The sequence below is a fragment of the Manis javanica genome, chromosome X (genome assembly GCF_040802235.1).
Source record: "Manis javanica isolate MJ-LG chromosome X, MJ_LKY, whole genome shotgun sequence".
NCBI classification, from domain to species: Eukaryota; Metazoa; Chordata; class Mammalia; order Pholidota; family Manidae; genus Manis; species Manis javanica.
In genome coordinates this window covers 137,734,091-137,749,716 of record NC_133174.1, presented here as the reverse complement: position 1 = coordinate 137,749,716, position 15,626 = coordinate 137,734,091, and the positions used below count along the sequence as shown (strand labels likewise).

The 15,626-nt window shown below is 42.6% G+C and overlaps 1 protein-coding gene across 5 annotated transcripts in view; it reads right to left on the bottom strand.

Moving 5' to 3' along the window:
• The window catches only part of MTM1 (myotubularin 1), a 98,657-nt gene that overhangs the window by 65,607 nt on the left and 17,424 nt on the right, over window positions 1-15,626 (bottom strand). For 3 of the 5 annotated variants that reach the window (XM_073227383.1, XM_073227379.1, XM_073227378.1), the window contains exons 2-4: window positions 12,103-12,175; window positions 9,509-9,581; window positions 7,628-7,722 (exon numbers count right to left, since the gene is read on the bottom strand). In XM_073227383.1, the coding sequence (XP_073083484.1) occupies window positions 7,628-7,722; window positions 9,509-9,581; window positions 12,103-12,165 (231 nt within the window). In that variant the 5' untranslated portion in view covers window positions 12,166-12,175. The remainder of the gene's footprint in view (window positions 1-7,627; window positions 7,723-9,508; window positions 9,582-12,102; window positions 12,176-15,626) is intronic. The other 2 variants (XM_073227380.1, XM_073227381.1) reach the window with 1 other exon arrangement.

The window sequence follows — 15,626 nt, the reverse complement described above, 5'->3', positions numbered from 1 at the left end:
GCTCAACTCTAAAAACCTCAATCCTTAACAAGTTCTACAAGGCCAAGGTCACTTGGCCACCACCCACCTCTCCTGCTTATCCCTCACCGTTCTTCCCACCCACACTGTCATCTTTTCACAGGCCCTTTGGGCTCAGTGCCTCTGATATGCTTATTCTCTCAGCTGATTCTCTCCAACCCAGCCCCCACCAAGCATCTTGGTAACTCCTATCCATTCTTCAGACCAGAGGTCAAGCGTCGTTTCCTCAGGACAATTTCCCAGGCTCCTTAAACCACTACACTTCTAGTCTGCTCCCATGTGATAATTACCACACCTTGCGGTGATGCACTGGTGTGGTTATCGGACTAATGGCTATCAGTCCCATCAGAATGAAAGCTCATGACAGAGAGACTGTATGTGCTGTGGGTACCACTATGTCCTAGCACCTGGCACAGTGCCTGGCACACAGCAGGCTCTCAGACAGGTAAGGAATAAAGAATGAAAGATCAGGACTGCAGCTATAGAACTGGAAAGCAGCTGACAACTAAGAAAAGAGCAAGGCAGAACTCTGGGAAAAACACACATTTCAGAGGTAGAAGTGGCAGAAGAGCCAAGAATGCATGGAGAGAATGACAAAGGGCAGAAGGAATAATCAATGATACCAACTGCTGCAGAGAAGTTGAAAGGCTGAGGCCACCATCAAAGGTGCTGGAACTGAGCAGTGGAGCAAGCGGTAGTTTTGCTGGGGAATAGACGCTGGACCACAGGGTGCGAGGGCGGCGGCCAGTAGTCCGGAGTGGAAGTAGTGAGCCTGGACTAAGTTTGAAAGAAGCCTGGCAAAGAAGGGGAAGAAAGGGGATGGTAGTACTAGGGGCAGCAGGGATCCCAGAAGGCATGTTAACATGGGGGGAGCCTGGAGCGGGTTTGTGCAGGGCGGGGCTGGGCGCTGGAAACCGAGCAGGAGGCACAGAACTAGCGGCGGTGCACCAGGGCTCCAGGCGGTGAAGGCAGAAGGGCTGGAGGGGAGGGACTCACTTTGGCAAAGAAGACATCTCGTTCCTTCCTCCAGAACGAGAGGAGAAGGAAAGGGTGGGTGAAAGCAGACATTGTGAGGTGGTGAGAGGGGAGCTTGCAGAAGCTCAGCAAAGATGACTTCTACCTTTTCAGCAGAGCCAGAGAAGAGGTCTGCTAAAGAACACGGAGGGTGCTTTACTGTTGGGGGTGTGGGAGGTAGTGAGTAGCCAACCTGAATTTAAAAAGAATTGCCAGAGCAACAATGAGACCTTCCCTGAGGTCTGAAAACCTGATTAGCCTGAATTAGTAGTAGAATGAATTAATGAAGTCCACCATGGTAGCCCAGAGACTCTCAAGTTTAGGGATTGACAAATCGAGAATGGTATGGCTGCAAGGAACAAGGGAACCGAGGGTATTGGCAGGGAAGTGTTGAAGCCTGAAAACAGCATTGATTTTACAGCAGCCATATAAGGGGATCATTTAAGACTGAAGCTTAAAAGAATACCTAAAGTACAGATCCTACGGCCTCACTGATGTTACTGCCTCCAGACAGACACATTTCCATGTTTTATTATTATGGTCTTTTCAGCATTACTTCACCTCCTTTAAAATGCAAAGAAGTACCAAATCCACTAGACAGAGGGACCTAAAAGGGACAGTCTTGGAATGTTTACAATGTATCTTCTTGGAAAGAAAAATACTACAGGAATCTTTTGTGTTCGTGCTTGTAATGGAGTGAGTGGGCCTTCCCTCTGGGAAAATATACAGGTCCGGCTTTGACATTTTCAGAATGGAAGGTAAACTGCATCTCTTCCAGGTGGTTTTCAAGGCTTACAGCACCAATTGCAGAGATGCGGGAACCTAATTCCATGGCAGGTTATGGAACCTAGCATGTGTGTCGCCACGTGTGTGAGATGCCCAGCTCATGGGTGGCTGCACACCTCGCACCTGCCTACACCTCATTTCAGAACTGGATGACTGAGAGTCAGAGACACTCACATGCCGTCCATCCATCACGATTCTCCAAGCCCTGTGTCTGCCCTGCGAAACCACCATAAGCTAGGTAAACAGATCCGTTTATTCTAGTCCTTCACAGAAATACCTGTACCAAGTACAGGTTAACATGTGCTGTCTTCCAACTTGTCTCCAGAAAGTGGGAAGTGTATGCACAGCGCATTCTCATCTCATCGGCGCCTGCTCAGTCGGAAGGCCCCCGCACTTACGGCACCCCGCTCTACTTCTGAGAGGGGTGTGTGGAGTGACCAGGAGTGAGAAATCCCCCTTTCACGTTGGTGGTGATGACTCCTGGAGTGAAAGGACATGGGATTTCTTCAGCTGAGCGACGGATCCACAAATGTTTATGTTATTCTTTATCAACTTTCTATCTTGAATATTTCAAAATAATTTTTAAAAGCAGGGCTGAGTGGCAGGGTAGCATGCAGATGACTGTGTTCTAGGCAGAGAAAGAGGCCTGAAGCAAACTCCAGCGGGGAGAAAGTCCAGGCCTTGTTTGGAGAACAGTGAACGGTACAGCGCCAGAGTGTGGGCTGGGCACACACGAGAGGCCTGGGAAGGTGCCTCAAGTCCCTGGCTAAGAGATGAGGGCGGCAAGGAGCCACTGAGCATCTCTGAGCAGGGGGGATGGCATGACTGTAAGGCTGTCTCAGGACCATAGAGAACAGAGTGGGAGACAGGTGCTGGCGGTAAGACCTCACACTAGAGTGGGGCAAACATGAACAAGACTGCACAGGAGAAGGGAGGGGGAGAGAGGGGGCACCAGGGGACTGGAAGAAAAGTGGCCCCACCCAGAGAAACAAGAGCAGCAAAAGAAGGCAGTGAGAAAGGAGGAGGCTGAAGACTCTCCGCTTGGCCTCCTTGTGTCTAGGAGGCCAGGTGAAGAGCCACAGCTCAGCAGGCAGTGAGAAATGGGACACAGGGGCCGGGAGAAAGGCTGGCACTAGAGCACGACTGGGGTGACCAGAACGGGCCACTAGCGTCTACATTTCCTGCCCACTGAGTCAGATGGAACGAGAGTGCGGGAAAGAATGAACAGACAGAAGTGTGCTGGGGCCTGGCAGCTGGAGGCTCTTCCACCACGAGGCGGAAGGAGGGCAGGAGAGACCAATCGGCCTCGTGTCTCCACACAGCCTGTTCTCACGGGGGCTCCCAGTGGCCGCCTCATGGCCATGCCCCATGCCCTGGTCATTCCTTACCCGACTGAACCCGCACCACTGCACTCCATGCTTGCTCCCTCCCTTCCTGAGATTTTCCTCTTCTCCTGACTTCTACCAAAGCCTTCTCTCCGATTTCCTCCTGCTCTGCCACGTCTTTCTGTGCTACACTGGCTCTTCTCTCTCTGCCCACCATGGGAAGATGTTTACATGTGCTAGAGCCTTCTCACCCATCAGCCTGCATCTCTGTTTCGGTCACTGTTCTTCCTGGGTAGGCTTGTAGACATGCACGGTTTTTGCCAACACTGATGCGCTAATAACTTCAGAAGCTTTTACTGCTTCTGAGACATTTCCACCTGGCTGTTGTCCAGCTGAGTCTGCACCTTCAGACCCGTTTCCGAAGGGGCTCGTCTTCAACATGTTCCCTCCCAAACTACGGCCCTTTTGATGAATGGGAGCAGCTCCAATCATTCAAGCAAGAAATCACGGGAATGATTCTCATTTTGAGTCTTTTATTCAAGTCCCACCTCCAAATGCCACCCAAATCCTCCTGAATTTCTCATGGCTGTTCCCTCCTTTCTGTTTCAATGACAACAGAATTAGGCCCTTGTTGCTTCCCTGGAAAACTAAAATAACTTCCTAGTTGGTCTCCCTGCCTCCAGTCTTTCCCTCCCCATCCATCATACGCACTGCAACCTGACTTCTCTTCCTGACATACATGTCTGACAAGGCGCTCCCCCCACAAAGTGCACACTGCTCCAGTGTGACTCCCGTGTCATGGCTCAAATGGCCTCTACTGCAGTCACAAGATCAATGCCATGCCAGATACCTGAGCACTTGTAAGGTCAAAAGGTGGCTATGGATTTCTAAACTCCAGAAGCAATGTTGGTATTTGAGATGCCACAATTTAGTAGAGTCCATGCTGTGGTCAAACCACAATGAGCAGGCCTGCTCCCTCCTGAGCTCATTCATTAAAGACACTTTACTGAGCACCTACTGTCTACGGAACACTATGTTAGCTAGGCACACAGGACCCAAAGAGCTCACCATCAGGTAAGGCCACACACATAGCAGCAAATAAATAAGACAGAATTTCTTCATCTGGCACAGCCTGACTGAGCATCCTCACTGTGCCTGGCTCTATCTCACGTGCTAAGGGTACAGAAGTGAACAGGCGAGCAATGGACAAGAAGTGGTAAAATACAGAAAACAGGAAAGACTGGCAAAACGCTCCAGAGAAACAAACACAAACACACACACAAGGTGGAGAGGAAGTAATGGGAGGGGTATTCAGAGTTTAGCTGCAGGGGCGGGGGAAGGTTCCACAGAGGGAAGGGCTGTGGGGACGTAAAGAGGGAGTGATTTCATCAAGGGAGGCTGGGGAAGGCTCCAGGGAGGACATGATTTTTGAGGTGAGCCAAGTCAGAAGGATTTTTATACCATGTAAAGGAGAGTGGATTTTACTCTGTGGGCAACAGGGAGCCAACAAGAGTTTTAGAACGTGCAGCCTAGTTCTAGAGAGGATCATTCTAGTGGCAGCATGCAGGCTAGAGTGGAGGGGAAAGACCACGAAGGAGGACCAGGTGGAAGAACAGCATCGTGCAAATCTAAGGAAGTAAGATTTCCTTATTCCTGTACTTCTACTGCCCTGGGGAACAGGGGGCAGGGGACCTGCCCCAACACTTCACAAAACGGGACTGCTGAGTCACGAGTCAGTCTGTACTTCCACTGGGTTACACACCTGGAACAAACAGGTGTCCACTTCAGAATGCCAGTGAGATGACAGCTCTTTGTCAAACACACAAAAAAGCATTCACACTTGGCAGCAGAATCCACAAAATGGAATAATTAATATTCTTATTTAGGACTTTACGTAAGAAACACGATGATGACTATGTTTGGAGGCTTCTGCATAACCACTCAAATGGCTTTCCTTATATAATGTTTTCTGCCACTGGCTGCTTGTTTTTATACTTGGACTAAATGCTGTGGCCAATTGGTCAAAATGTTTATGTAAAACTCAGTGGAAAAAGAAAAAAATTAGCAGTCAGTGTCAAATGGGCATTTTATTTACCCACTCAGAGTGAATCCCCACCCTCTAGAGTGCCATAGGAAAATAAAATAAGTGAGGCTTGCTCAATGCTCTCCCAATTATGAAAGCAGAAGTGGAAGGAAGAAAACAGAGCATGCAAAATTCCACTCTCCAAATAATCCAAGGACTAAAGCTTTTGGTATTTCCTTCCAGCCTCTTTTCCACAGAGAGGTTTTCTTTTACACAGTAGAGGTCACACAATCATGTCAGAGCACCACAGTGTAAGTGATTTCCCCAGTTCATCATCAGTGGCAGCTTAAAATGGAACTGGGAACGTCTGGCTGGTCAATAAGCCAAGAGGCTCAGAGGTGCAACACTTAATTCTAGTTTCTTATTATTCTTGCATCGAGAATAATCAACTCTCTCAATCTGCCCCAAGTTGTACAGACCGAGTCTAATCAGCTTCACAGAAAGCACTTCATGTCCTTCTTCAAACATGGCACCTGGATTTGAACATGACACTGCAGATGGGAATACCATCTCATTTTGGCCATTATATTATACTTTTGTTAGTTCAGCCTACAAGTATATTAACTTTTTAATCAATCACATCCAATTACTGGATCAAATAAGCTTGGATCCCTTTTTAAAATTTTATTTTAAAATTTTTTATTAAGGTATGATTGATATACACTCTTATGAAGGTTTCACATGAAAAAACAATGTGGTTACTACATTTACCCATATTATCAAGTCCTCCCCATACCCCAACGCAGTCACTGTCCATCAGTGTAGTAAGATGAAGCTTGGACGCCTTTTAAGACAGACATCCTCCAATCCTTTACTGATACAACTGGTTTTTGTTATGTTACCTATGCTAAACTTCATATTATGAGTTTCACTGCAACATATTAGCCAATTAAGATCATTTTAAACCCAAATTCTGTCATCTAGCACGTTGGCTAGTTTATCACACATCGGATGCGCATGCTTTCTGTGAGCTGACTGTGCTGCACTATAAATACCAGAGAGGAAGGGCCCCTATGCAGCAAGTGTTAGCGGCTGCCCTTCCTGGTTGGCGTCAAACCTTTTAATATACTTAGAGGTGCACTGCCACCAGCCAGCCCGTGTTTCTTTTGTCAGGGTCTGGCATATGCATGATTCAATCAAGACAATGCACTGATGCCACTCTGAACAGTTTCTTTCTTTCCTAGTTACTTAAAAATCACCTGTTTAAATGATTAACTGGAATTATTGCCAATTATTGCCAAGGGTTGACATACAGCTCACTGCTCTGTTCATTTCCAGAATCTTCTTTCACAGTCTGGAAAACTAGAACATTTGTTCAGCTCTAGTCCTACTCAGAAACCTGGGTAGACTGTCATAAATAAAAAGCCCCATCTCAAGATCCTGTGGGCCTATGAACACTATAGAAATGGGCTCCCACAGCTAAGGCAAGAGGAGTAATACACAGCATTTTTCAGAATTTGGACACAATAATGAACACAATAAAAAAAAAATCAAAAGATGCAAACAAATCTACATTAGAACTGTCCTGAAGAAGTTTTAAGGTAAAAGCCATAAAACAAAAGCTAGATTCACCCAACAGTCCCAACATCTCCTGTGGATACTGAGCTACCCTTCCACATACCCAGGACCCATTCATTCCCCCTTGGTCTATCCCATCAAAATCTAGCTGCCCCTTCTGGCTGGCCTGGCCAACGGCAACCCACTACAACTACCCGGCGGCCTCCTGTGACAGCCCGGTGGCTATTCAAGCAGTCTTTCCTTTCTGGAGTGTCTCATCTCCACCCCATTGTTCCATCAATGGAACATTCCTTGATATGCCATGGCAAACATTTCATGGCCATGGAATGAAAAGATATGGTGGCACTAAGCCACACCACCATCATCATCCTAGTTCTAAACCATTACCTGGTGCTTTGTAAATGGACACTTGGCAAGTTCTAGAACAGTGGGCCTTAACAATGGTTTCACATCAGCATCCTTCTCTGTGATGTTTTGAAAAACTACAACTGTGCTGGCCCACAGGCTGGGACATTCTGATGCAGCACATCTAGAGCATCTGTAGTGTTTAAGCTCCACGAGTGGTTCTTGTCTGTGTTTCTGGTGAAGCACCACTGTCCAACACCCAACTTCTCGAAACTAACATGGTGGTACAGTTGCCATGCCCTCCCCATTATGATGAAGGATAAAACTTATGTTTTTAATTCACTCTATTCCTATATGTGTTAGTAGTGCTAACACATTAGTACTAATGAGCTTCGCATAAGCCAAAAACCAAGAGTTAGTTAGCAAATATACCCCCCATATTAATCTGATCCATAATCAATCTCGCAAGGTAGAAGAGAAACAGTTGGCATTATCTTTAACAACTAGGGTCATCTTTATGGTCTTAGATTCTACTTACCATTTCCAAACTTCGTAAATAAAGACGATAATTTGTGATGTAAACTCTTCCCTTAATGGGGCCATTGAAAGGACATATGTAAATAACTTCTTTGTCTATTAAGATAAAAAAAGTACCCTAAAATAATGAAATATATACCAAGATACACAACAAATGGCACTAATTTAATATAAACTATTTGGCTAAGAATAACTACAATAAAAAAAATCACTGAAAGGTCAAAAGCAAGCACTGGCAGTGTTTCTACATGACCGTGCTAGGTTGAGTGGGGCCTGGGGGGAACCAAGGGGGCACGTGTCACCTCCAGGCACTAGCAGAGCTTCCCTGAGCTCACCCACAATGCTGTCACTGCCTGGGGCCACGTGTCAACAGCTGGAGAGCAGGCGTGAATCAGGGTCTTGGTGCTAGCCTGAGCTACTTCAACCAGAGGGTGGCAGTCCACACAGGACAGTCTCACAGACTAGCCACCAGACAGGTCTTGAGGTCTGCCAACCTCCAATAACACAAATATCGGGAGGTTTTTAATGAATGAATGTCAGCAGGAGAAATGTTTCTATCATCTATTCTTTCTCTTTTTGATAGTCCAGAGAAGAGTCTTTAGCTAGATTCATTTCAGACATTTAACTGATATAAAACAGATGGCCAAGAGAATAGTAGTACATCTTTGGTAGCATCAAACATAAGGAGAAACTAAATCAAGAGAGTTAATTTATTATAATAAAAACATATCTTTCTCTTATCTTTCAAGGATGTCCTTGAATGTGTTAATGGCTTTTAATATTTTTTTAAACAGTTTTGAAATCCCTTTCTCCTCAGGTGCTAAGTGAAAAATACCCAGTAAGGCTACTTCATGCTAATTCAATCCCTTACTACCGTGGTTAAGGTAGTTAAGGTACTAACCTGGTAGTTGTGGCCCTGATACAGAGCACTGAAACTTCATATATGAATACCACCCAGAGTAAGCTATCCTCTTTGCTCTCACCCAGAAACTGGAATGGACACATGCCACTGGTTTCCTTTCAAGACTAGGATCATGCATGCAAGTCTGTGGACATGGAATAATTTCTTATTGGTGCATGGCTAACTAACTCACAAAGGCACCATATCCGTGACCTTAATCTAATGAACACCATACTTTAGACATTTAAGCTAAAAATCCAGATCTTAGTCAATAAAGTAAAAGGTTCCCTGAAGCGATGGTAACTGTATCCTCACCAAATTAATGGGAATCTGAGAGGAGAGGAGGGTGATGATCCTAATATAAAATGTCAATGTCCACAACATAAGCATAGGCTTAGAAGCTGCCAGATGTTTCTCTATTCTTAAGCCAGAAAGATCTGGTCCTTCCAAAGCACCTTCCTTTTAATATGAATTTATCATGAAAAAAATAAGTCAATAATCAAAATATTACATCAATACTACTAACTTCAGTTATCCAGCAAATGAAAGATATTTTAAACCAAGATGGTCTCCTCTGTTTCAAAGAAGGGAATACTTAAGACTTTAAGCCTCTAAGCTGATCATTTTAAGCACACATCATAGACTGGAAAACCCTAATATCATTTTGTTCTTATAACCTCAAACCATGAGAGCGTATAGCTTCAGTAAGAGACTTGCAAGAGATAATCCACAATTTTTTCTAAAATAATTCTCAGTCTCTGGTACAAAGAAAAAAATATCACTATCCTGGAAAGCATGACACTCTTGAGAGAACTCTTTGATCAAGAAAGTAATGTAGAGTTCTCTCTATATTAATGTGTTCAAGGAAAGCTTGCCTGTTTGTCTAAATTTGACTTCCGAAGAGTAGGATGGACCGGAGGTCCCTGATCCCGCAGGACCTCTCATCAAGTTATGCAGATCCTAACCTCACAGGATGCTTACCAGTAATCCAAGTTTCCCCTGGAAGTCGAGGAATAGCCTCACTGAGCTCCCGATTAACTCCATCCCTAGAAGTCTGGAAACAAAACAGTGGCATCAGAAGTAATGACATTACATTTGCACAGATTTTTAAGCAAGCTGTAATGCAACCTACCAGAAATAGACTTTTTAGAGAAGAAAATTAGAGAAATATTTACCATTATAGAAAATTGGCACAGAAAATTTAAACTAAAAAATGTAACTTTGCATCAACATTCATTAGCTGTGTTAACTTTAAGTCTGTAAATAACATTAGCACACTTTTCAATCATATTAATTTTTAAACACCCCTTCCAAGCACTTTACAGTTAACAGCATTCAGGAAGTAATGAAAAGTAAGTATTAAATGTATTCTATAGGTACATGTATACTGTGGCAACTTCCATTTTTTTCATATTAAATATTAAGTCATCTTTTATTAACAGTAGGGGTTAAAGTGTCATTTCAACTGAGCAATGGTAACAATTGCTCACTGGGATCACTATGATCCTTCCTCACATAGGTAACTGGGTAAGAGGAAAGGGTGGTCAGTCATTGAACTTTTGAGCTAACAATGGTCTTAGGCACTGTCTACATAAATTCTTTACATTATGACTGTACGTCTAGGCCTCACGGTATCACCACAGCAGCCTGCAAGGCAGGTGAAGTATTAAGCACTGAAACGCAATGAGGGCCCTGAGAGTCTACGCTGCCCTAGTAGCCACTGTGGTGGCCGAAGGATGACTGCTGCAGGGGCCCTTCCATCTCTCTGGGTGCCCTGGCGGATCAATGCAGAACCTATGAGGCACATCATTAACATCCGTTTGCGCAAAACGTATTTTGGGCATTACTTTTCATTCACTTTTTCCCTAGATGTTTTCCAAAGTCGTACTGCAATCATATCACGTGTAAAGTTGGTAAAACTTCCCTCAGTACGTGAATATTAAGTGAAACAAAACGCACAAGCACATGTTTGTGAATTAACAAGGGCTATGCAAATGTGAAGTATCATGAAACGGGAGAAAGGTGAATTGAGTATTTAGCTAAGATACAAGCTGTCAAAGGGGTGCTTTGCTGGATCTTTAATGGCTTCATCTTTTTATTCAGGCATAAAATGAAAATTCCCAGCCAATTTACATATGGTTCAGTGTGTGCAGGCTAAGCATTTTAACTAGGAGGGCTGTTCCCAGCCAGGAATGCCTTCCTTCCTCACCAAGGAACAAAAGCACACCCCTTATGCAAATGACATGAGTGGAGAGAAATGACCACCATCCTTTCAGACTGCCTCTCACTAACTTAAAAACAAGTGTTATCAAGCACATTTCATATTCATTACACCTTTTAAATACCACAGTTCGGGGTCAGAACAAAGCATAATTCAACCACACTATTATGAGGGGAAGGAATGTTTGATTAACACAGGATAACATGGGATTAACACAGGCTATATTTTATATTAGAGTAACATTACTCCAGGACTTATAGTTACATTCTTGAAGTTACTCTTGTGTTTGGAACTGATTCTTGTACCACAACAACACTAAAATACAATAAAAACTTATAAAATCTTGGGGATGAAAAAGGACCTTGTAAACCTGACACTGAAAGCAGAAAATATAAAGGAAAAGATTGATACATGTGATCACATAAAAAACGAAAACCTGTGTATTTCAAAATCAAAACACCATAAAGATAATTAAAAGGTCAACAACAAACTAGGAAAAAAGCTTGCAATGTATATTACATAGAGCTGATTGTCATAATATATAAAGAACACTTGTAAATCAATAGAAAAGAATCCCCCAAACACTCCAAAAAGGCAAACAGGCAAAGGACAGAAATAGCCACTTCATAAGAGGAATACAAATGGATAATAAACACATCACTTTTTTTTTTTAAAAGGTCACCCTTGTTAGTAATCAGGGAAGTACAAATTAAAAGACACTAGCTGGCTGCCTGCTGACTGGCCATCCATATACACTACTGGTGGGGGTGTAAATCAACTCTCTGGTGGGTAATCGGTAATATGTGTCAGAAGCCGTAAAGGACCATGAATAAAGCTTACTTTGAATCATTGCTTTTTATCAAGGTATGTTCAAAAATCTCCCTCTAATTACACAACTCTCTCCTCAATATTTTGGACAAGTTTGTTAATGCTCTATTTGTTTCAGTCATACAAATATTTTTTCATCATAATTAGAAAACAACACCAATGTTTAGGAAGGTGTAGCAGCCTGCTCAGTGGGCCTTGGCCTTTCAGTATCTCTTTCATACAGACTTCAGGCGCGAGGGATAGCCTAGAAGCTTAAATGTAATGTGTTGCAGGAGCTCACAAAACCGATTCTCAAAAATGAACTTACGTGAAAGGACTTATAAATGCAAAACTCACTTAACATACATAAGGTATTCTGTCTTTTCTGGAATAAGGTGGGATAATAAAATGACATGCACTAAAGAATTAACATTATGTGAATGAAGAATGAAATTAATAATTCAAGAAAGCCCAAACAACTGCCTAATATTCAAATACAAAAAGAGAAATGCAGAGACAGACATTTAAATCTGAAAATTCAACTTACCCTCTTAATTGACTCATTCTCCAAGGAGTGTGAATTATATTTAGAAGTTGGTGCAGAAGCCATACTGGAAACTCTACCAAGAAAGACAATATTCAACATCAACTGAATGTGTATGCAATTTCAAGCATGTGTGACATCTGAGAGGTAAATGTTACGACTGAGAACAAACCACACTGCACTTTGCAGGTCCTCTTTTCACGGGAATGAGACAGCTGGAGGAGCAGCCAGAGCACAGGTCCGGTGAAAGAGCTCCAGCAAAGGGGCAGGAAGTGTGCAAAAGAAAAGGGCGGTAAGGCCTCGTGGGAGAGCTCAGCGTAAGACACCACACAAACTCCCTGAATTTTCCCATCATCCAAAGTGTTCCCTAAAAAACTTACTGTTCATTAATTATGCAAAAGGCCTCAAACTTCAACACTTTTTAGTCTTTAAAGATTGTTTGGAGGCAGCCAAGCAGAATGATAAAAAGGATGGACAACTGAACTCTTACTATTTTTACCTTTAAGAATTCTGTTTTCTCCAAATTAAGGCAATTTAAAGTGGCATGGGTTTGATAGAAATCAAATTAGCAGGATTTGACTTCATCAGTATTTTCTATAGAAAATATGTACTTCCTTAAATAATGCATATTCATCACAATCCAGACAAAAAAAACGAATGTACCAGTAAGCATTATATTCAGAACATACACAGTGCCATCTTACACAAGGACACACCAGACCTGTGAAGAATGACAGCAACAACAGGAAACTAAATTTTGTTTGTTTGCTTACCAAAGTTAATGACAAAGAGAGATACATATGAAGTTCCTGGGGGTTAAACCATGTCCAATTCAACAATGTGACCATGGATATTTATGGGATCTTTTCGCCAGGCTCAGTGAAAGAGCAGCCACTGCCAGCCGCAGTCCGACATGGTGAACACTAACACACAGAACCTAGTGATCTGGTGGCTGCGCACTGTCGCTCACTGGCCTTGAGTAAGGCCCAAGTAAGGTCATGAAGAGGCAGATGAGAGTGCCTAACAGGGATGAAAAGGCAGGGATGGCCAGAGGAGGACAAGCTTACAAGACTAGGCCTGTTAACTTCTGCTCCGACCCCCACTAAGCTCTCCAAGGGCAAGGCTGGGGGGCCATGGGTCCATTTGGGTCATGGCTTTATCCTGGCGCCCAACTATCTGGTGAATTAATGATTATGTGCAAAATAAAATACACAATACTGTGAAACACCACAATGGGATGAGCTTGTGTACTAGCTCACCAAATCCCAGAATACTAGAACCAGAGAGCTACCGCAAAGGCTGAGAAGTGAACAATTAGGGAAAAATAAACTACTTCCTTAAGAAAGGGATATCAGGCTTAAAAACCTGCAACTACTGAGATTTCGCACAACCTAAAATTTGAAATGACTTTTTAAAAAGATTAATGAATAACTCTAAAATGAATTAAATTCCGACAAAACAGTTCACACAAAATAGCCTTGAGAAACTTCTCTAACCTTAACTTCAAATCCAAGCAAACTAACCCATTACTCTCAGAGACAGCAGAATGAATGAGATGAACTAGACAGAGGAAGTCACACGTCTCTGCCCTGAAATTATTCCACTGACTAAACAAGATTGTGCATGTGGGGGATTTTCTTCAGTCACAGATAAAAAAAATTACTTTTTAGTAATCAGATACTATATTTAAAACATTAAAATAACGTAAGTCAGTGTTTTCAAACAGAAGTTGTACTATGACTGTCAAGTCCAATATAAGAAATTTAAAATGTTGGGTTCTACAGCCAACTCAGTCCGCATCTTCCTGTTTCTGTTTACAAACCATAAAGAAAGGAGTCTTCCTGGTTTTTTCACTCCTCATAAAAAACTTCCATTTCAAATGAACTGAATATAACAGACGAAAGTCCTCATTTTCCCCTTATTTTTGACTACTTACTACTTTACTTGAAATGTAAGTCACAAACTGTACAATTCAACCTTTTCAAGTGTACGGTTTAGTGCATTTTAGTCTACCCAAGACATGTGGTGACATCAATTTTAAAACATTTCCATCACCCCAAAGAGAAACAGTGTTCCCATTACTACTCACCCATCACTCCCTATTCTCCTAAACTGTCACAAACTTGCTTTCTGTCTCTATGTATTTGCCCACTTTATACATTTTGCATAAATGGAACCATACAATATGTAATCTGTATGCCTAAAAGCCCCCATTTTTAGAGTTACACTAGAAACTGCTACTATAAAAAGTTGGATCAAGTACAAATCTGAGAAATCCAAGGGTCCAGGTAATATGGGTCAATTCCACAATGAGGATAGCTTTAAAATTTCATCAGAGAACCTCTCTTTGTAGAATGGTTCTAATTGATCCCTGAAAGGTACAGAAGCTAGAAGAGTGTGACACTGGGGAGCACAGATACTGGAGCCCACTCTGCTCAAATCCCAACCCTGCAACTTGCTGTTTGACCTTGGGCAGGTTATTTAAGTTCTCTGGGCTTCATCTGCTACCATCCATCTCTATGTCAGTAGCACAGCAGAGCTGGGCAAAACGAATGAAGTAATCCATATGAAGGGCTTAGAACAGCACCTGGTATCTTTGTAAATATATTATTAGCTTTTTTCAATTATGAACGGATAATTATTGAATGCTAATGTCATCGCCAATTCTTCCATTCTTCCACAAACTAGTCCTGACCCCATAACTACAAGGAAGAGAGTTAACTGCTACAGGGATAGTGTATGGCCAGTGGTGACCTAGTTAGAAAGGTTCTCTTTAAAAAGTACATGAAAATAATGCCTCATTAGGACCATGGGAAGCAGTACAGAGCTGTGGAAAATATACTGGATGGGAGAGCACATGCCCTGGGCTGTCAGTGACTTACCAAGCAGGGAACGTTCATCCACATCTATGAAATGTCCATGTTGGTCTAAAAGGGGTTCGATAATAATTAGAAGCTATAGTGAAGTTTACAAAAGTCGGCTACCCTTTTGGTTACAGAGTATTTTGCCCCAAACCCATAAAAATCATGTTTTAACTACTAAAAAAAAAAACATTGTATTTGGACTACCTTGGCTATAAAGTAAAAATTGAAACTTAATTTCCTATATATATGTTAATTACAGGAATCTCAGGAAAGGTAGACTTCTAGCATTTCTGATCCTGAAAAAAACAATTGTAATGATTTAAGCCCAATCCTCTCCTATTACAGAGAAGATGAGCAGGAGAGGCTAGAAAGTATGTGACAAGGTCCTGGGCAAGTTAGTGGCAGGGCCAGTTCTAGCCTGAGCCCCCTAACACTGCAGTGTCCTTTCCATCTAGGGAAAAGTGCTTCCAAGCAGTCTCTATTTTGAAAGAAAGGAGGTTGGATGCTACTGGTCTTAATCTCAGTAGAGAAGTTGTGGACAAGAAGCACAGTTAAGAAAAACAACTCATTTAGACAAGCAACCTTTGGGGCCCCCAAGCCCCTTCCAGGAAAGTTACATAAAAGATGGTATTATTTAATAAATCAAATTCTACATGTTACATG